At 41.9% G+C, this 22,298-nt stretch overlaps 1 protein-coding gene across 5 annotated transcripts in view; it reads right to left on the bottom strand.

Annotated features, from left to right (window-relative positions):
* Nucleotides 1–14,202, bottom strand: part of LOC108704499 — a 50,228-nt gene extending 36,026 nt beyond the window's left edge. For 2 of the 5 annotated variants that reach the window (XM_041573170.1, XM_041573172.1), the window contains exons 1-4: nucleotides 14,048–14,202; nucleotides 11,741–11,792; nucleotides 7,538–9,909; nucleotides 4,196–4,349 (exon numbers count right to left, since the gene is read on the bottom strand). In XM_041573170.1, the coding sequence (XP_041429104.1) occupies nucleotides 4,196–4,349; nucleotides 7,538–9,909; nucleotides 11,741–11,777 (2,563 nt within the window). In that variant the 5' untranslated portion in view covers nucleotides 11,778–11,792; nucleotides 14,048–14,202. The other 3 variants (XM_041573173.1, XM_041573171.1, XM_041573174.1) reach the window with 3 other exon arrangements.
* Nucleotides 14,203–22,298: the final 8,096 nt, after the last annotated feature.

Genomic DNA, 22,298 nt, shown 5'->3' on the forward strand with positions numbered 1-22,298 from the left:
AGAAATAGAAGTGTCAAGTACAATTCATTAGCCTTACATTATGCATGTGCAATATTAATAAGGTTATTCTTCCTACAGAACATCTGTATTAAATACAGACTTTGGGTCTAGAGACTGTCCCACAAATAGAGGGTAAGTGAATTCCTGAATCTCCGACATGTGATGACCATAATGACACAGTCACAGCCATTTACATTAAAGTATGTGGTTCATCATAGAAAAAAAAAAAACCAGGGGAGTAAGTTTTCAAGATTTTAACAGGTCCTGTGACCTGCACCACATTTTTACCAGCTTGGACCCGCTAAGATCCACAAACGCCATATCAACAAGACAACATTACCTGCAGGCCTTAATGATGTCACCACAAGCTATATGTGACATTAAAGGGCAACTCCACAAAAACATAACTTGAGCTTTTTGAAAAGTAAACATAATTTCAAGCAACTTTGCAATATATTATTATTTTCATGATTTTTAATGGTTTGGAACAGTTCCCTAAGTCTAGCCCCCTGCTCTTCTGCTGAGCTGGCTGACTACTTTGCTGAGCTGGCTGACTACTTTGCTGAGCTGGCTGGCTACTGTTACTTTGTATCAATAGCCAGCTGTACGGAATGCATTTTAGGACATCCTCCGGGGAAATCCCTGTCCTCCATGCGATCTCCTATGGCTTTGGATTGCTGCATCGGGTGTTTTTACTGTCAGTCATCCTGAAATGCTGCAGTCACACCTCCGTCCTCTACCCTCCCTTCTCAACCATCAGCCACACAAACTCCCTCCTCAGCCCTCCACCTTCCGCCCTCAGTCCTCCGCCTTCTGGCCTCCCTGCTCAGCCCTCCACCCTCTTTCCTCAGCACTCAGCCTTCCGCTTTCCCTTTTCAGCCGTCCGCACTTCGCCCTCCGCTAAATGACATCACATAAAGAAACGGAAGTTTAAAAAAAAAAAAACACTCAAAAAGACCACCCAGGACGGATGGCTGAGGAGGGAGGACCCAGGACCCATGTCAGATGGCTGAGGAGGGAGGAGTGAGGACCCAAGTTGGATGACTGAGGAGCAGGAGCTGACAGCCGAGGAGGGAGGAGCGAGGTGTGACTTCTGCTTTGAGGGAGGGGTGAGTTGAAAAGCAGGAGATGTTGCATTCCTCTAGCATAGGAGATTGCATACAGGACAGGAATTTCCTCGGAGTATGTCCTAAAATGCGTTCCGTACAGCTGTCCCCAGCCTGCATCCTCCAAACCCCACAATTCCCTGCACATGTGATTTCAATAAGGAAAGGAACATCACAGTGCAATGAATTGTGGGTGATGTAGTTCCTGCATGCTGTCTGTAAGCTGTAGAGAAGTTGTTATAACTTGTAACATCAGTGTTTAGTCCTTCCTTCCCTGCCAGGATTTCAAATGATGCAGAAAGAGAAGAACTGTTAAACTGTTGGATTTCAGCATAGAAAATGCTATTTATTGATACTTTTTGAAGAAACAGTTAACTGTTATGGGTATATTAGGGGTTTCTGTGTTATGTGGGCCTCTTTAATAGAGTTCCCCTAGAAGATAGAGAAGTATAAGTATAATTTGCTTATATTGAAAAAAAGAAGAAGTAGAATTTGGGTTAAGTCCTACCCACAAAATACTAGCTTTTTTTGCAGGAAACCCACAGGTACCTAACCTGACATAGGACTCTAGCCTTGGGGTAGGGTTCCTGAACTGTGGCCTCTTAGGTGGTGAAGTCGTTGATACGATGCCAAGCTGGCCAATTAAGCTGGGGTTCCTTTGAATACTTGGTATCCTAGATCTCTCTGGCCTAGAAGCTCAGCTCATACTGAAGGCCTTGGGTGAATGCTACATTACCGTCCAAGACATCCCTGGAATCCTAGCCTGAAGGCCAGTTAGGGTGGGATCAATATCCATTGATCTAAGAGAAATATGTTTTTGTGATTTGGCTGAATCCTGAATTTTTGACCAAATCCTTAACAGAATTAGAACTCTAATTTACATATTCATGTAAGCATTAGGATTGGGGGAAAAAAAGAAAGCGTGTGTATTCCATGTTCCAATAATTGTCAAATATGCAACAATTAGATTTGGGTTCGGTTTGGTTAGTACTTGCCTTCACCTTAATCGAATCCGGTTGAAAAAGTCTGAGATTCAGGTGAATCCTGGATCCCTAGCATTTATTATGTGAGCAATTAGAGCTATAGGCCCAGGCACTGGCAATACTGTTTTATTATGTATAAAGTAAAAGCTGTTGTTGCACAGGTCACCATAGGGATTCCAAATAATTACAGGACCCCAGTTATACTATGTTATTACATAAGGCGGAACATATGCAAAGTTATGCATATACAAAGCAAAGTTTATGTTACACTCTCACCATGGCGACTCCAAAACAACATTCAAACGGGAGGTGAAAACCAATGAAAACTCATTTTAAAAATCAAGGCGAACCTTTTCCCTAAATCCTTACTGGGTCATCCAGTCGAGGGATCACAGGCAGATTACTCTTTCGTACGGCTGTGTATTCTCTGAATTCTTCTCCTCATAAGGAAGCGTGTTCAAAGAGGAGATGTCAACCTCACACCGGGAGGAGAGACTACATTTCTGTGTTTATAGTACGAGGGTCTGACTAAGGACTTCAGCAGCCTTTATGGCATTCCGCATGCAAAGCCAAGAGCTGGAATTTAGCAGCGAAAAACCAGTTGCAAAAGACAAAAAAAAAACAAAACAACATTTGGCTTTTTAATGAGCTCCCTGAATATTAGAAGTGGAAAATGGGTTAATGCTAGGGATGTGGTTCGGGATTCTGCCTTTTTCAGCAAGATTCGGATTTGGCCGAAACCTTCCTCCCGGCTGAACCGAATCCTAATTTGCACATGCAGGGAGGGAAATTGCGTGACTTTTTGTCACAAAACAAGGAAGTAAAAAAATGTTTTCCCCTTCCCACCCCTAAATTCGGATTCGGTTCGGTATTTGGATGAATCTTTTGCAAAAGATTCGGGGGTTCAGCCAAATCCAAAATAGTGTATTCAGTGCATCCCTAGTTAATGCTGAACAATTTTGAGTCTTCAAAACATGTCCTGCTAACATTCATCTGCTGATTGCTAGGGATGCACCGAATCCAGGATTCAGTTCGGGATTCGGCCTTTTTCAGCAGGATTTGGCCGAATCCTTCTGCCCAGTCGAACCGAATCCTAATTTGCATATCCAAATTAGGGGCAGGGAGGGAAATAGAGAGACTTTTTGTCACAAAACAAGGAAGTAAAAAATGTTTTCCCATTCCCACCCCTAATTAGCATATGCAAATTAGGGTTCGGGTTCGGTATTCGGCCGAATCTTTCGCAAAGGATTCGGGGGTTTGGCCGAATCCAAAATAGTGGATTAGGTGCATCCCTACTGATTGCATGTTATCTATTTCCACTGCTTATGTCTTCTAGCAGAAATTTCCCAGGCCAAAGCGTCATATATCCCTTCTTTGAAGGGCCAATTTGCCTCAGGTTCTTCCCATACCGGTATGGGACCTGTTGTCCAGAATCCAGATATTTCTGTAATTTGGATCTTCATACCTTAAGTCTACTAGAGAACGATGTAAACATTACATAAACCCAATAGGCTGGGTTTGCTTCCAATAAGGATTAATTATATCTTAGTTGGGATCAAGTACAAGCTACTGTTTTATTATTATAGAAAAAAAGGAAATCAATTGTAAAAAAGTGGATTTCTTTATCATAATGGAGTCTGTGGGAGACGGCCTTTCCGTAATTCGGAGCTTTCTGGATAACGGGTTATCCTGCTCTACAGGAAAACAAACAAAGCTGCTTGAGTTCTGCATGGCTGGGAAGTAAGGCGGGGGCTCCCCCTGCTGTTCATAAGTATGATTGTTTCCCTGCCCAGCAGTTAGGGACCGTCTGACAATTCCTATCCACAGCACTAAATGAAGGGAGAATTTCACCGCAGACAGTCAGGTTTCTTATAAAAACGGTACACATTTTTAATTCAAGTGTATTGGAGATAGGTTTCTTTTTCATTAAAGAAAGTAAAAATTGGATTTTATTTTTTTTGCCTTTACATGCCCTTCAACCTCTCTAGTTTTGACAGGGCAAACAATGGTACAGTCGTTTTACTACATACACGAGCGAGTGTACTGCACGCTGATGAGAACATGTACTGTACCTCAACATAAAAGTTACCATACGAATGTATTTACCTTGCAGATGGGAGGATCTACAGTCCACGGCATGTGCCTTTTCTAATACGGCTAACATCTTCTCCTTCAGATCCATATTCAGTGTGCTCAATTCACTGGCCACGAGGAAGGGCTGGTCTGACAGATGGGTTTCTGGTGCAGCACTACAGTTTGCCTTTATAAAAGGAGAAAGCAAATAGCCATATAATAACCATCACAAGTAGCTTATATCAGTGGTCAACAAAAAGAGCCCCCCACTGGCCTATAAGAGACTGACTTGGTTACCCACTAAATGTCCTATAAGAGAAAGACAGGGTTATCTTTGCCTTGTGTCTTTATTTGGTCACGTAACTCCTCCGTGACTTATAATTAGGGATGCACTGACTCCACTATTTTGGATTCGGCCGAACCCCGGAATCCTTCGCGAAAGATACGGCCGAATACCGAACCGGATCTTAATTTGCATATGCCAATTAGGGGTGGAAAGGGGACAACATTTTTACTTACTTGTTTTGTGACAAAAAGTCATGTGTTTTCCCTCCCCGTCCTTAATTAATGCAAATTAGGATTTGGATTGGCCAGGCAAAAGGATTCGGCCGAGAGGAGTCACAGAGGAGTTCCATGACCATAGAAAAACACGAGGCCAAAGGAGCACAGGTTACTTCTAATATCCTCATATTTTCCAACAAGGGGGATTATATTTATTATAATACACAAGTTTTAGTGAGTCATGTGACAAAAATGATATCACTTGGCACCGTTTATAAGGATATCATTTACAAGATATTCATGGCTTTCGTGTATTATATATATATATATATATATATATATATATATATATATATATATTATGTGTGTGTGTGTGTGTGCTAGATGTAAATATGTTGATTACCAGTCCTTAAAGAATCTGCAAATACTGGCAGCAAATAGGAAGGGACTAAGTAAATCCCCGACCCACCTACCCAGTGAATAACACTTTATAAGCTCGATATAATGAGCCCCATCCTCTTTACCGCTGCCTGTAATTCAGGCTTACGGGTAAGGAGCTTGGAATAGCATGGGATCAAGTGTTAAAGGAACAGTAACATCAAGAAAAGAAAGTTTTAAAGTAATAATGCAGCTGTTGCCCTGCACTGGTAAAACGGGTGTGTTTGATTCAGAAACACTACTATAGTTCATATAAACTGCTGTGTAGCAATGGGGGCAGCCATTCAAAGGAGAAAAGGCTCAGGTTACACAGCAGATAAACTCTGTAGAACATAATTTTATCTGTTATCCACTATTTAACCTGTGCCATATAGTATTTTTTTCAATTTCCACCATTGCTACTCAGCAGCTTGTTTATATGAACTATAGTAGTGTTTCTGAAGCAAACACATCAGTTTTACCAGTACAGGGCAACACTACATAATATTTTCATTTACTTTTTTTGGTGTTACTGTTCCTTTATAATAAGTTCCCAATTTGCTCTTCATCTTCATGGATTGCTGCCTAGAACATTCTGACTTCACTTCTGCTCCAAGATTAGCAGCACAACTTTGATAGAAGAGAGGGCAAGCAAACCCATGATAGAAGTGGAAAGTGAGAGAAGTGTAAAAAATGTTACTCATTGTCTGCAACATATCGGAAGCCTGAAATTATATTAGCAGTCTAATCGTACACATCTTTTACAAAATGAATGTAAAAGTGCTCATAAAACCATCAGAGCAATTTTACATTAAGTTAGACGGTAGGGTATAGGTCACTCTTAATTCTTAAAACGTTCACATCTGGAACAGGATACGCACTTCATCTAGAAATATATCCACAAACAGGGTCGGACTGGGCTGGAGGGACATTGGGAAAAAACCCGGTGGGCCCCGGCTCTCGTGGGCCCCTCTCCCTACACCTTGGCTCTCCTTACCTCCCTCCCTGGCTCTGTCCCGACCTCCCTCCCTCCCTGGCCCAGGTCGCAGCTGCATGTGGAGGAATAGGTGAGCGCAGGGGGGCCACAGTGTGTTGTGGCTAGGATGGGGGACAGAGAGTGCTTGCAGCTGGGGGGCCCGGTGAGTCCTGGGAAACCGCAGTCCGACACGGTCTACAAAAGACCTCTCAGGCAAACTTGTCACCACAAATACAAAATGATCTTTCCGCCACCTTATAATGGTTTGAAGCTTGTTTTGAAATTGGCTCCTAATTTACATACCGTGCAACTGCCATGAATCTAACTACACCGCCTGATATTAGTTCCTGGCTTGCAACTAGGTGCAGTGTAATATAGTAACAGGCAATGGTTCTATTAGGGCATGGTTACATGGAATGTTGGTTTCACTGCTCTCTGCCTGCGGTTTTTAATCAGGCGGAGAGAAGCGGATACACGCACCTTTCTGTAGCTGCACTGACAATAAACAGCTCCCCCCTGCGTGGAGTGGAGATGGACCCAAAAATATCTGCTTTCGCATTTTTGGCCATTTTGGCTCCATGTAGCTATATGCAGAAGCTATGATTGCCAGGGAGAAGCCGATTAGAGTAGATCTACTTCTCTGCACCCAATTAGATATTGCAGACGAGCAATGGCCCTTCCCAGACATTCACCAGCAACATTTTGGTCAATGGAGGGGTAATGCTTAGTTTTTTGCCGCACACCTGCTGAGCAGCAATTCACAAGTCAATTGCTTTCCAGCAACAAATAACATAAAAATCAGCTCTAAAGAGAACAAAAAGGCGTGACCCAAACAAAAAGGAATCCATTTATATTGACTTTGTAGGACATTTAACCCATTTATTGGGAAGTGCAATGCAATGTTTGCTATGAATGGTGGCTGAAATGCATCTAGCAGCGGCCTTGCACACATCTACATTGCAATAAGCAGAGTAAATGATACATATAATTCAGCTGAGTTTAAAGGAGTTATTTATCTTACTCTATGAACTCCTGGCATGTTTTGGAAGCCTAAAAGGAGATACCAGATTGTGCTCATCTTAAATTGTGTTGGCCTAGTGCAGGGGTCCCCACCTTTTTCACCGGGGAGCAACATTCAGATGTAAAAAGAGCGTGGGAGCAACACAAGCATGAAACAAGTTCCTGAGGTACCAAATAAGGGCTGTGATTGGATATTTGGTAGCCCATATGTGGAATGGTAGCTTATGGGAGGCTCTGTTTGCCAGTATATCTGGTTTTTCTGCAACCAAAACTTGCCTCCAATCCTGGAATTCAAAAATAAGCCCCTGCTTTGAGGCCACTGGAAGCAACATCCAAGGGTGTGGGGATGTTGGGGTTTGCGCATGAGCTACTGGTTGGGGATCACTAGTCTAGAGTCTTGGTCAACACCAAGACCAGCTCATACATATTATAAAAGACACTCCAATAACATAAATTCTAACCTTAGTTATTGTAGAAGGGTCTGTCAACCTGCTCTCCTCAGAGACCAAAGTTTCTCCCACACCATCAAAACGGTCTACTGACTGACTTCCAGCAATGGAAGAACTATCATCCACCAGGAATGGTTTTTCACCCCTTTGTACCAAATCGGATTGTTCAGCCAGTGGCTCGAGAGACGAGTCCTCAGATGGCAATTTAGTGGCTTCATTAAATGGACACAACACACCCTTCTCATCTCGAGAGTCTTCTGGCTGTTCAGTCTTTATATAATCTGACCCATATTGAGCTGTATCCTCAGAGTCATTTTCACTATATTGCGCTGTTTTGGGAATCAACTCAATAGCCATAAAACTTGGGCCTTGCCATGGGTTACTGTCCGTTTGCTGTATATGTGTATCAGTATCTATTTTCTGGTTACTCAACTGAGGACAAGGCTGTAATGATCTCTCTAAAGTGACTGGTTCCAGTACAGTGAGCTGCCCTTCATCGGTCTGTTCTGATAGCTTTAAGCCGTCTGTATTGCTCTGCTGTGCACACTCATCAAGTTCACATTTGAAATCTGTGTCCAATACAACGGTGCCATCATCTGAGGTAGGAACATTGCTCACATTTGTCGTTTGATTATCACCGTGCTCAATATGAAGTTTTAGGTCACCTTTTACTTGTTCTTTTTCTTGTACAAAAGGGTCCATACTTGTTCTTTGAAAGATTGTGGCTATCTCCTGCTCGTCTATCTTGTCAGTTTTACTCATTAAATCATGCTGAAGAGACTCTATCAAACCTTTTTCCATGGTGTAGATATTACTGCTGTCGTCGGAGTCTATTTCCGATGGGGTTTTGCTGCCTTCTTCAAAACTATCGCCTGTGTTCTCCAACTCTGGTTCCTCTAAAACGATGTCTAAGACCTGTGGGATATTCCTTAAACCCTTGAAAGATTCTGTGCGTGGTCTTTCTATATTGATGTGCATATCTACCAGTTCCTCTTCTCCTTCTTCCTTGATATCTACTAGCTGTTGTTTCTGGAGGTGCTTTTCAAGGAGCTGCAAAACATCTGCGTCTAAACTATCCGAGACATAGCGATGTCTCTCTTGCCTTGGATCAAGTCTATCTTGCGAGCTGCTATAAGGAAGAAAGTCCTCGTGGTCTTCTCGGTCTATATTTTCTTCATCGTCGTAGTCATCATCATCGATTTCCTTATCAGAATTTGAGTTTGGCTCTTCTGGAATATCATCAATATTATCAACTGCTATTGATCTCCGTACTGACAGGTCATCAAACGGCCAGATTTCTGCTCTTGCCTTGTATTTTTCACCTCTAACCTCAGAATGTCTTTGCATATGCTTGGGTGATCTAGCTATGGAGGGACCTCTACTGGCATGTTTCACTTGATACGGTGACCTATTTATTAATATATCAAGATTGTCTGAAATACTCTTTTGACTGTGCTCTTCACCCTCATTTTCTGGTGAGGAGCATGTACCTGATTCGCAGTGCAATACTTTCTTTATCTCCTTGTCTGGCTCATGGCCAGTGGAATGAAAATTATTACATTGATTTTCCAGTTTTTCTTCTGCTCCCAATGACATTTGAAAACGGTTCCCTTGGGCATCACGAGGCAACATTATACCACTGTCCACACTGCCTTGTGAGGGCCTACTGTTTTTTAGAGCAGAGGTTGAGCCAAATGCTTCTGACCCCACTTCAGTTGATTTTTCTAAGACAGTCAAAATATTATTAAAAGGTCCATTATCTCCTTCCAGCAATGCATAATCTTCTTGCCTTTGCCCTGAATAAGCCTCCAGTCTGCTTGTCTCCTCCTGATCCCCAATAATTCCCTGTAGCCTTGACAAATAATTCCCACAAAGCACATTTAGCTCAGAGTCAAGAGCCTTTGATTTCTCAAACAACACGCCACAGCTTTGTTGATCCTCAGATCTCACTGTTTCATTACCGCTTAAAACATCAGCTTTGGTTTTATTATTGTATGTGGATACATCCTCTATTAATTCCACATTTTCCTGGTCTTGGTGTGAACATGTAACAATTGAATGATGTGCTCCATGGAATGCATCTTGGTCGTTCGCCTCTAATTTAGGATCATCTGCAAATGAATGCTGGATTTGGGTCACTGAGGAAACTCCAAAAACCGCCGTTGTAGATTTTTGGTTAGCAAACATTTCCAGCTCAAATACGTCTTTGTTGTTGTTTAATAGGTCCTCTGGTTCCAAGTTCTCCTCCATTTTTAAATGTTCACATGCCTTTGCCCCTTCCGTAACGTCAGCATCCAGGTCACACCCATTTAATATCCTCCCAGCAACGGTACAAAAGTCCTCTGAAGTACCTAATGCTTCTGCATGCAGATCCTGATGGATATCTGAAACACAACAAATGAGTAGCACTCATAATTACCGTCAAAGATTTGAAACAAAGAACTAGAAATTACAGACTGTGATGTGGCTTACCCAGGGCCAGTTGGATAGCCAGTAAGTGAAGTGAACATTTGGCTTTAGCAATGTATACAGCAGGTATTGCAAACGAAGCAAAGAAAAAAAAAATAGCTACACAACTGAACATATTTGTGTGAACACCAACAGCATTGGAGATTTTTTGAAGGACTTTTTGCATTTGCTCCTATCAAAATCACTCATCTTAAATCAGTTGGTCTGAATGCATAAAAGAACCGGTCAGCGGCAATAGGGGGTCTGATAATGTGATGTCTCAGACCAGACAGTGGCCAATAAAACGGCCAATCCCAGGCAACCCACTACGCACTGATTCAACCATATAATAAGGTCGATTGTGTGGGGAAAGTGGGTAAATATCCAGAATATAAAAGGATTTTCTGTCAACCGCTCAGCTATAAAGAATCCACTCAGCGTGGAGACTGGACATAGATGTCAATACTTGAGATCCTGTGTTCCGGACGATGACGCTTAATATAAACATTCGGCAGAGTTTAAGACCAAGGACAGGGCTTGCCACGGGTCGGACGAATGTCATATCAAGGAAATATTTAAAAAAAAACTGCATGGTGAAGAACACGGGTTCCATTCAAAGCATAGGAACAAACTTTAACATATATATATTTATTTTTGGGATGCATTGAATCCACTATTTACCATTTGCCTGTATCCCCGAATCCTTTGTGAAAGATTCAGTCGAATACTGAACCAAAACCTAACTGTCATATGTAAATTAGGTCTGGAAAAGGGAAAAAAATGTTTGTTTTGTGATGAAAAGTCTTGTGATTTCCCTTTCTGCCCCAAATTTACATATGCAAATTCTGATTCGGTTCGGCCAGGTACAAGGATTCGGCTGAATCTGAATCCTGCTGAAAAAGGCAGAATCCAGGCCCGAACTGAATCCTAGATTCGGTGCATCCCAATTATACTGTAAATATAGGCACATTTTGTGCTTCAGTTCTCATCAAAGTCATCTTCAAACATTGCCACTGGCCCAGTTTAGCAAAAGTTGCATAATGTATAACAGTGCCTGAATGAATAACCTCATACAACTTACTGATATGTAGTAGTACCTTGCAGAGAAATGGGCAAGCAGCTTCAACTTGCTTTTATAGAAGATACTGCCCATGCTGAGCAACAGGAAAGTAGATTTATTTATTTTATACCCAAATTAAATGCAGTCACAGACAAATGTGTGTACACACACAAATTCAAGTTGTTTGTGAACTTAAGGGCTGGGGGGCAGTACAGTGGCTTTTTGGGGGAGCAGCGTGAACGGAGAGATATGGGAATAATGCTCACTTGGTCTTAAGATACTCCCAGAACCCCAGCCTGAAGTTCAATTGAGATTTTATACCCTAAATATTCTTGCAACTACAGCTAAATAGCTAATAATTATGCATTTTTATATATCGTTAACCTTATTAAGCGATCAGGGAGTCCCTGGCCAAATACTAGATTTCAAATGGGGGGAAAAATTATGTGTGTGCATTATTATTATACTACCATCCAAGGAGGGTAGTATAGTTGGTTTGGATGGTGGGGCCTATGATGAGAGCTCATCACTTGCAGACGTCCCTGAATATTAAGGTGTACATCAAAAGTATTACATACAATGCAGCTAATAAAGGCTGTCTGAAATGATAACCTTCAGGATACATGTAAACTTGGATATTAGGCACAATAAATGCGAAATCTTTTTTTTGTAATACAGAAGCAAAAAGTCTGAAATGTGTCATTTACCTTCTAAAGCGGTTTCACTTGAGGGTGCAGAAGACATTTCTACATTAGTGCCCTACAGGGGAGAAAAAATATATTTTTAGCAGTAATAATGATATTTGCTGGGAATTGTTATTAATGTTTTGGTCATGTTGGGTAAAAGGAAGCAGTGACTCTCTACCAGGCTGGTGTTTGTGAAGGAATCTCTATGAATGCTCTGATCTGCCAGTTTTATTTCTCCATGGACACCCTGTTTTGCTATACAGTCCACAATGAAATTAGCGACTGGTTGTGGATATACCAACTACAAAGACATTGAACTATGGGAAATAGTAAATAGCAATTAGAAGCAAACACTGGTGCACCATCCATTCCTCATTTAATATATCCTACACTCACTGCATGCTCAAGGTGCACCAGCTTTCCAATAATAGCAATTAGAAGCAAACACTGGTGCACCATCCATTCCTCATTTAATATATCCTACACTCACTGCATGCTCAAGGTGCACCAGCTTTCCAATAATAGCAATTAGAAGCAAACACTGGTGCAACATACATTTCTCTTCTAATAGATCTTATAGTCACAACATGCTCATGTGCATCATCCATTCTCCAACCTAAAGATCCTACACTCACTGAATGGTCAAGGTGTGCCATTCCCTATCATAACTAATAGCTCCTACACTCACAGCATGCTTAATGTGCAGCATCCAGTGCCCATTCTAACTAATAGCTCCTACACTCACTGAATGCTCAAGGTGCACCATCCATTCCATATCATAACTAATAGATCCTACTCGCATGCGCATAGTGATTATGTGCCACAAATTGCTCATTATGCACATGCGAGTGACACAACATGGCTGCTCGCACCAGGAGCTCCCTCCCTCTACTGTTATCCACAACCGGAATGCGGGCTCTATTAGCCCACACCTTTGGTTGGGGATAACATCTTTACCCAACAGGTCCCCTTTAAAAATGTAAGCTCTAACATGGTACTTAATCTCTATGTATTTATACTTTTTGTATGTACAGTATTTTGTAAGATTGTACAGCAGTACTTTTCATTGTAAAGTTATATATGCATACAACAGCTCCTACTTATTGCAAGCTCCAGCCTAACTCATAGTTCCTACACTCACTGCACAATCTAAGTGCACCATCCATTCTCCATCCTAACTCATAGCTCCTGAACTCACTGCACGGACCAGTTGCACCATCCATTCTCCATCCTAACTCATAGCTCCTACACTCACTTCATGATCTAGGTGCACCATCCATTCCCCATCCTGACTCAGAGCTCCAACACTCACTGCACGGTCTAGGTGCATCATCCATTCTCCATCTTAAATCATAGCTCCTACACTCACTGCAAAATCTAGGTGCACCATCCATTCTCCATCCTAACTCATAGCTCCTACACTCACTGCATGATCTAGGTGCACCATCTATTCTCCATCCTAACTCATAGTTCCTACACTCACTACATGGTCTAGGTGCACCATCCATTCCCCATACTAATCATCAGAACTTACAATAGCTGCAGTGCATTGTACTGTGCATATACAACATTGACATGAAGTACATTATGGCTCAAGGAAGCAGAATGGAGATGCTAAAGGTACATAAATGTCCCATTTCCCCTGTTATCATTTTTGCAATTTAGGAAAATGATGTAGTAGATTTCCAACCTGTAGGACAAAAAAATGTGGTTCAAACATTTTTTTTCCAAGCATGAATCTAAAGTACAGAATGTCTCCCCAACAACCTCCTTTAATGTATTTTGTCAGCAATATGAATCCCAGGGAGCGGGAATGTGCAGGGAATCTCTGCTGCTTGTGTAATAGGTCATAGAAACTCTCTCAAGCCTTCTGTCTGCATGGAAGTGACCTCAGACTGTAATGAGCGAGGTACAATGGAGCCTGTTAGAGAGGTACAATGGAGCCTGTCTCTGTAGCTCTCTATACATCTTCCCTAGCTGTTCCTTTACGTTACTGTGTGTATCATGTGTGTAACGTGCCAGAGCCATTACCTGCAGAGCAAGCGGGAAGCTGGCCGGGAATGATGGACAGAAAAGTTTTATCAGCAGCCTGGAAGCAAGAAACCCGCCGCAGCATCATTTGGACGTGTACGGGTGGAAGAGCTCAATGCTGCCTGGGGATGGGGGTGATGATTAGGATGCGCACTAAAGCCTGGCCTTACTGAGGGTAATAATGACTCCCATACCTCCCAGATAAAGAGAAATGACCGTGTATGTGTCTAGGTGCGTGTTGGTGGCAATGACAGAATGACAAGCGTCAGGGCGTTTAGCGCCTTATTTCCTGCTCACCCTCTCGCAATGGCTTTTGTTTCGGCAGCGAACATTTCCTTCCTGGCCGAGCGGCACTCAGGCGGATCACGTGACGCGCACTGCCAGTGACCTCATCCGCTTCCCAAGGCTTTTATTGTTATGATCCCGCTCAGCCTGCGGCATTTACTTCCGGTCAGCTCTGTCATTCCAGTTATTACACTAAAACGCACATTAACGAGGGACTTTAGGCCACACTGATTGTACGAGTTCTTTAAAGAGGTTGTTCCCCTTCCAACACTTATATTCAGTTCAGGTTCACCAGAAATAAAGATTTTTTTTCCAATGACTTTATAAGTTCTATGTGTCATCATTTTTCTAATGTCGTGAAGTGTCTACTTCTAAAGCTGCTCTGGGAAAGGGGGTCGCCGACCCTGTAACTGTTCTAAATTGATACATTTAGTTGATACATTTCTTATCTCTGTCCCTGCTAAGCAGAATCCCTGAGTTTCATTACAGGCAGCTGTTAGAATTGATACAATAATTGCTGATACTCCAGAGATGATGCTGAGAAATGTATCAACTAAATGTTGCAAATCTGAAAATAGTGCAGAATCTGCACCTGAATTACTGAGCTGCGCCTGAATTACTGAGCTGCGCCTGAATTACTGAGCTGCCCCTGAATTTCTGAGCCGCCCCTGAATCACTGAGCCGCCCCTGAATCACTGAGCTGCCCCTGAATCACTGAGCTGCCCCTGAATTACTGAGCTGCTCCTGAATCACTGAGCTGCTCCTGAATCACTGAGCTGCCCCTGAATCACTGAGCTGCCCCTGAATCACTGAGCTGTGCCTGAATCACTGAGCTGCCCCTGAATCACTGAGCTGCCCCTGAATTACTGATCTGCCCCTGAATTACTGAGCTGCCCCTGAATCACTGAGCTGCCCCTGAATTACTGATCTGCCCCTGAATTACTGAGCTGCCCCTGAGTTACTGAGCTGCCCCCTGAATTACTGAGCTGCCCCCTGAATTACTGAGCTGCCCCTGAATTACTGATCTGCCCCTGAATTACTGAGCTGCCCCTGAATTACTGAGCTGCCCCTGAGTTACTGAGCTGCCCCCTGAATTACTGAGCTGCCCCTGAATAACTAAGCTGCCCCTGAATTACTGAGCTGCCCCTGAATAACTGAGCTGCCCCTGAATTACTGAGCTGCCTCTGAATTACTGAGCTGCACCTGAATTACTGAGCTGCCCCCGAATTACTGAGCCACCCCTGAATTACTGAGCTGCCCCTGAATTACTGAGCTGCCCCCTGAATTACTGAGCTGCCCCTGAGTTACTGAGCTGCCCCTGAATAACTGAGCTGCCCCTGAATTACTAAACTGCCCCTGAATCACTGAGCTGCCCCTGAATTACTGAGCCACCCCTGAATTACTGAGCTGCCCCTGAATTACTGAGCTGCCCTGAATTACTTAGCTGCCCCTGAATCACTGAGGTGCGCCTGAATTACTGAGCTGCCGCTGAATTACTGAGCTGCCCCTGAATTACTGAACTGCCCTGAATCACTGAGCTGCCCCTGAATTACTTAGCCGCCCCTGAATCACTGAGGTGCGCCTGAATTACTGAGCTGTCCCTGAATTACTGAGCTGCCCCTGAATTACTGAGCTGCCCCCGAATTACTGAGCTGCCCCTGAATTACTAAACTGCGCCTGTTGCCACCTTTTCTGGAAAAAAATACCGGCCTTTCTATATATTTATCTTTTTTCTGTATTAATAACATAGGGAAGGTTTAATTTTTCCCGCAACCGACCAGTCGGAGCCCATTGCTCCTCGTTGTAATCCGATCAGCTATATCGATTACTCCGATATAGCCCTGCCATTGGTTGGCATATCCCCGGAAAGATCCGCTCGTTTGGCGATGTCTCTAGAAGAGCGGATCTCTTCGTGTATGGCCAGCATAGTCCCAAAGTTAGGGGGACCCTAAAATGATTTTACTGTAGAGCCTAATCATTTTTTAAATAATGTCCATGATTGTGAGATATCATGTATAGTGATTTATGATGGTCATGGTTTGCTCCACCAGTGAGTGATTTACAGGATAGCCTCGATCTGGAATTGGGGATAAATTATTATTGTCCTTTAGGGCAGAGACACACGGTCAGATTTGGGGAGATTAGTTGCTTTGTTTTCCAAAGTCGCCCGAAGTTTCCTCGTGAGGCAACTTCGGAAAATTAAGCACTCTGAGTGCCATCCTGCCGGAGATTTTCATTCTAGACGGCGGGAAGGCAGTTTAGGGAGATTAGTTGCCCCGAAGAAGAGATTTGTCACCGGGCGACTAATCTCCCCGAATCTGATTGTGTGTGTCTGCCCTTACTTGTAAGAGCTATCACTCTTTAACTGCATGCTCTAATGTGACATGTATCCTGGCACATTTAAGGAACTTTGTTCCAAGTAAAGAAACACCCATCCCCTCTTAAATGGGGAACTCCACCCTGAAAACGAATTTCTAATGAAAGAAAACATCATACTATATATTATATGATAATATAATATAAATGTAATGGCTATTCTCTGCTCTACTGGTGTGGGTTCCTGAAAGAGAATAGCAGAAGGCGGCTAATTAACAGACCAAGAGGGGATCTGACTTCTGCTACATTGCTTCACAAGTCAGAACCAGGGGACACTGCTTTCAATTGCAATCGTAGTTACAAATAACTTTAAAACCAATGTTAATGTGTAATGAATGTATAAGGGAAAGCTGTTCAGATTGATATTTTTGTTCATTTTTTGGGTAAAGGATCAAACACCCCTGTACATCATATTTGTATCTGTTTGAATGGTTGCTATGCTGCTGCCTGAGAACCGAAACTCTTTAAAGAGTGCTCATTGTAACTGTGGTTTCCCCTACATATTAAAGTCTACCAGACTAGACTCTTGCTAAATTCCAGTGACTGCATAAGGGGCGAATCACACCCCTCAAGTCTGCCATTAGATGCAGCTGTTTTTTTTAATATAAAAAAGGGATTGTAAAAAAAAAAAAATGTAATGCTTTCAATTATTCTATTACAGCTTCAACAACTCATAAACTTCTTTTTCTGGTTTTTAATGCAGACGTTTGTTTTCCTATGTTCCCCATGGTTTGTTTTTGTATTCACGTTAAAGACGTAGGCATAACTTAGAGAGGAAACACACGCTGCAATTGCTTGGGGGGCCCAGGAAGTAAAGGGGAGATAAACAGTTTCAATATATTTGTATAAAGATTCTAAAACATGTAATGGCCCCTAAACTGATTTCATAGTAACGTCCAAGTAGCTTCTACTTCCACCACTGATGATAAGGGTCAAACATGAAAGTAAAGCAGTACAGGTATCCATTATCCGGAAACCCGTTATCCTAAAAGCTCCAAAAAACGGAAAGGCTGTCTCCCATTTTATCCAAATAATCCAAATTTTCAAACATGATTTCCCTTTTCTCTGTAATAATAAAACAGTAGCTTGTACTTGATCCCAACTAAGATTGAATTAATCCTTATTGGAGGCAAAACCAGCCTATTGGGTTTATTTCATGTTTACATGATTTTTTAGTAGATTTAAGGTGTGAAGATCCAAATTACGGAAAGATCCGTTATCCGGAAAACCACTGGTCCCGAACATTCTGGATAACAGGTTCCATACCTGTACCATGTTTTTTTGTTCTTCTTCCAAAAGTATGTGCCTGATGCAATTATTAGTGATGGGCGAATTTATTCACCAGGCGCGAATTTGCAGCGATTGTGCGCAATTCGTCGCCGGCGAATAAATTCGCGAAACGGGCGCAAAAATTTGCTGCCGAAAAATTCACCAGCGTCCAAAAAAACGCACGCCGGCGTCAAAACGAGATGCTGGCGCAAATTCGCCCATCACTAGCAATTATGCCAATAATTAAAACATGTGTTAAAGCGGTTGTTCACTAACTTTTAGTATGATGTAGAGAGTGATGATCTGAGACAATTTGCAGTTGGTTTTCATTTTTTATTTGTGGTTTTTGAGTTTTTTAGCTTTTTATTCAGCAGCTCTCCAGTTTGTAATTTCAGCAATTTGGTTGTTAGTGTCTAAATGACCCTTGCAAGGATTTGAGTAGCAATAACAATACATTTGTTGCCTTACAGAGCATTTGTTTTTTAAATGGGGTCAGTGACCATCATTTGAAAGCTCAAAAGAGTCACAAGAAAAAGGCAAATCAAAGTGAAGATGTGATAGCGTTCAATTCTGCCTAGCGCAACTTCGTTAGAGGTCTTCGCTCAGGCTAATTTACATACGGCAGGAAATTATAAAGTTGAATGGACGTATATGTTGCAGCAAATACATTACATTACACAAGTCCAGGGAACCTTAATAAAGAAAATAGAGTTGTTATATTGCCCTACACATGAGCCCAGTGTTTAGTTTATGTTCCATATGTTAGAAAATGTATGAGGGAACCTGTTTACCCAAAAAAACATTTTAAGGACTTTTGCAGGCTATCATTCTGAAAAAACGCCAGTGTTTTTTGGGACTTTTTCCACTAAAAATATGATGTAAGTAACAGAAGATTGAGTGCATAGATATGCACTCCAATGAACTTCGCTGGGGAAGGCAAGTCTGGCGAAAGAGGTAAAATCCGTATCTTAGTCCATTTGCCAGAGCGAAAATTCGCCTGGTGATAGAGTTCGAATGAGCGCTAGCGTCTGTCTCTTTCACTAGCGAAGTTACGCCTGTGCCCGTTAGTAAATAGGCAAAGTACCTGAAAGCGGTAACGTTGGCGAATCGTCACCAGCGTTAGTCACTTCGCCCTTTAGTAAAACTGCCCCATAGAATTACAGTATATACAACCTCTGCAGGTCTGAGATGGCGGATTTTCGGATTCAGACTTTTTGCAGCCTCGGGGTATTATAAATCTTGAAAATTAAGAGGTTTTTATCCACTAAAAATTTGGATTCTATAGCAAATATACTCGATTTGTTTAATGTTTTTAGCATTCAGACTTTAATAAATAACCCCCTTAATGTACATGTATTAGTATAAATACAGTATATACTGTATAATGGAGTATATTTCCCTAATAACTAACCCACCAGGTTTGAATGATGCTAACCCTGCATGTATTCTTTAGTGTACTTTGTATCTTTCAAGTGTATATTTCTTAGTTCGAATTCATTTAAAGGATAACTTCTTCTTTAAATTCAAATTCAGGAACAGTGTCCCAGTGTAAGAAAAACAATGCTCTGACAGCAGCTCATTACAAAACAACAACTCTGTTTATTTTACATAGACCTATAGTGTTTGCACAGAACGTTTTCCATGCCCCAACCAAATAAATACACATATGCGTAACTGTTGTGCAAACATGTGTTGTGTATTTTCATTGCTTGAGAAACTGACACATAGGAAGGAAATTAAAACGACTTTATCCTAAATATTCTCTATACTAGTCTACTGTATATTCTTCTATACTCCATGTAAAAACATTATACTGCTTGGGCAGAAACTGTTTCATAGTGTATATATGAAATATATACATACATACATATGTAGAAAATTATGGCACTCGTGGGATCTTTTTCAGTTGAAGCAAAAGCAATCTTTATTAGGCCTAACATTTCAAACCCTCACAGGGTTCTTCGTCTATAGTATACATATATATATATCTATACGGGTATGGGACCTGTTATCCAGAATGCTCGGGACCTGAGGTTTTTTTAAGACAATGGATCATTCTGTACTTTGGATCTTCACACCTTAAGTCTACTAGAAAATCATGTAAACTTTAAATAAACCCAATAGGCTGGTTTTTCTTCCAATAAGTATTAATTATATCTCAGTTGGGATCAAGTACAAGCTACTGTTTTATTATTAGTGAAAAAATAAATTATTTTTAAAAAATGTGGATTCTTTGGATAAAATGAAGTCTATGGGAGACGGCCTTTCCGTAATTTGGATCTTTCTGGATAACGGAGCCAAGACCTGTATGTGTGTGTATGTGTATATTTATCAGACCTGTTTTTTTAAATGCATTAAATAAAAATTGAACTTTTTTAACTATTTGAAAAACGTTCCTGGTGTGCACCTCATTCCTTTGTTTTTTTGCATAACGCTATTGAGAGTAGCACCTGGGTCATTCTCTACTTAATGGTGTGCTGAACGCTCATGGACTATGTGTATGTGTGTATATATATAAATATATATATATATATATATATATATATATATATACACACACACACACACAACAGTCCAGAAGGTCCCCGCACTCTATCCACGTCATCCACTTTGTGGGTGTTGGTCAAATAATCAGACGCGATCCAGGCTGTTTTGCCGTCTGAGGCAGCGCATCGCTAGAGCAGTGAGCGTAATTGCACTCTCCGCGCTAGAAAAGCCGAATTTCCGGTTTAAAAACCAGAAATTCGGCTCTTAAAGTTACAAGGAGCAGCTTTTTGCCCCCCCTTGTAACTTCTGGGGAGATGCCGCCTGAGGCATGGTACTCACCTTGCCTCATGGCAGAAACGCCCCTGCAAATATATAACAGTTCAATATGGACCAGCACACCGATTTCTTGAATCAATGTTTCGCCCACAAGGATAAAGGCCTCAATTTGCTGCTGAACGGTCTCCATACATCTCAGATCAGAGTACAGACAAGCACAGAGCTTTTAGTAGCACCAACCCAATTCTGTTATTACAGCACCACTTTCCATTCCTCTCTGCGATTTTATCTTCTGAAACCCAACCAGTGGCGTAACTAGATATTACTGGGCCCCACAGCAAGTTATTTTTCAGGCCCCCAAATTGTCTTGAGGTTGATCTGTTTTACCAATATGTATTAAAATTGTACATGAATTAGGGCCTCATATACCTGCTGGACCCCCCTGCAGTTGCAGAGTCTGCTTCCTCTGTAGTTACACCCCTAAACCCAACACTGAAAAGACTGAAAAAAATGACTGATTTCAAGGTTTCTTTGCACATGCCGTGTAAATGTTCTGATTTTGGGCATCCTGTGCAGATGTAAATGACAAGCTGGCACGGAATAAGGTTAACCACAGCATTTTATACTTAGTAATTCAGACCCTCTTTTATTATCGGTTGGTACTTGGAAATCACACATGAAACGTATCCAGGAACATCAGACGTCAACTTCTGTGAAATGAAACATGAATCATGATGCCAAAATGACTCCTGGTTATTGTTACAGTCTCCAATACACAGAGCCGGGCCACACCAGCCAGGCGCCCTAGGCAACCTGGCCGGGTGCGGTGATGCCGGCGCGCGGTGACGCCGGCGTGCATGTGCAGAAGCGCCAATAGGTGCACACATGTGTGCCGGCACAAGAAAAAGCCGGGGAGTAGGGGACTGGATGTGGGGTAGGCGATAGAGCAGGTACGTGCCTGGTGCCCACCAGCTTTGCACCCTAGGCACGTGCCTACTCTGCCTACCCCTTTGCCCGGCCCTGCCAATACATGTATTATACTGTAATGACATTTTAAAATACATTTCTCAGTTATCTCATTCCTGCTCATCCACTCCTCCCAGTAAAAATGATGACTGATCCCAATGTTATTAATAGGGAAAAAAGATAAATACATAGGAAGGCTGGTATTTTTTTTCCAGAAAAGGTGGCAAGCCTACTTGTGAGTTATGCAGGGTTTTGGGGAGGAAAAACTCATTAGTTGAGGTATTTTTCCAAAGTGGACTTTCTTAAATAAGAAAAAAAAACAGCACCTAAAACCTGTCAAACTTTATCTTATTTATGTAAAAATATCTTAAGTAATGAGTACTTTTTCCCCATGGGGTTTCCTTCATGATTGCTTGAGCTGATAGGCTCAGTGACATAACCATGGGCAGCTAAGATAAGTGCTCTTAGATGACCGTAGTGCGCATTCCCCTTTAAATAAAACCAATAGCACAGGCTTAAATGGTTGGTTTAAAACACAGCAGGGCTGGAACTAAGGGTAGGCAAAAGGGGGAGCAACCAAAAGGGGGGCATAATTGCACTGGTTTCTTTGCTGCCATGTAGTAACTATCTGTATGAATTTCTAATCAGCCTTATATTGTGACATTTCTATTCTGTGTGTACTGTATATTGTGAGTGGGTCCCTAAGCTCAGTAAGTGACAGCAGCACAGAGCATGTGCAGTGAATCAGTAGAAAAGAAGACGGGGTTGCTACTGGGGCATCTTTGGAGACACAGATCTTTACTGCTAAAGGGCTGTGGTTGCCTTGGGCTGGTACAGAAGCACAAAACATAATGTACAGCATTTCTAGCTACTTCTTTAGTTAAGCTTT

This window comes from Xenopus laevis, chromosome 8L (genome assembly GCF_017654675.1).
Source record: "Xenopus laevis strain J_2021 chromosome 8L, Xenopus_laevis_v10.1, whole genome shotgun sequence".
NCBI lineage: Eukaryota > Metazoa > Chordata > Amphibia > Anura > Pipidae > Xenopus > Xenopus laevis.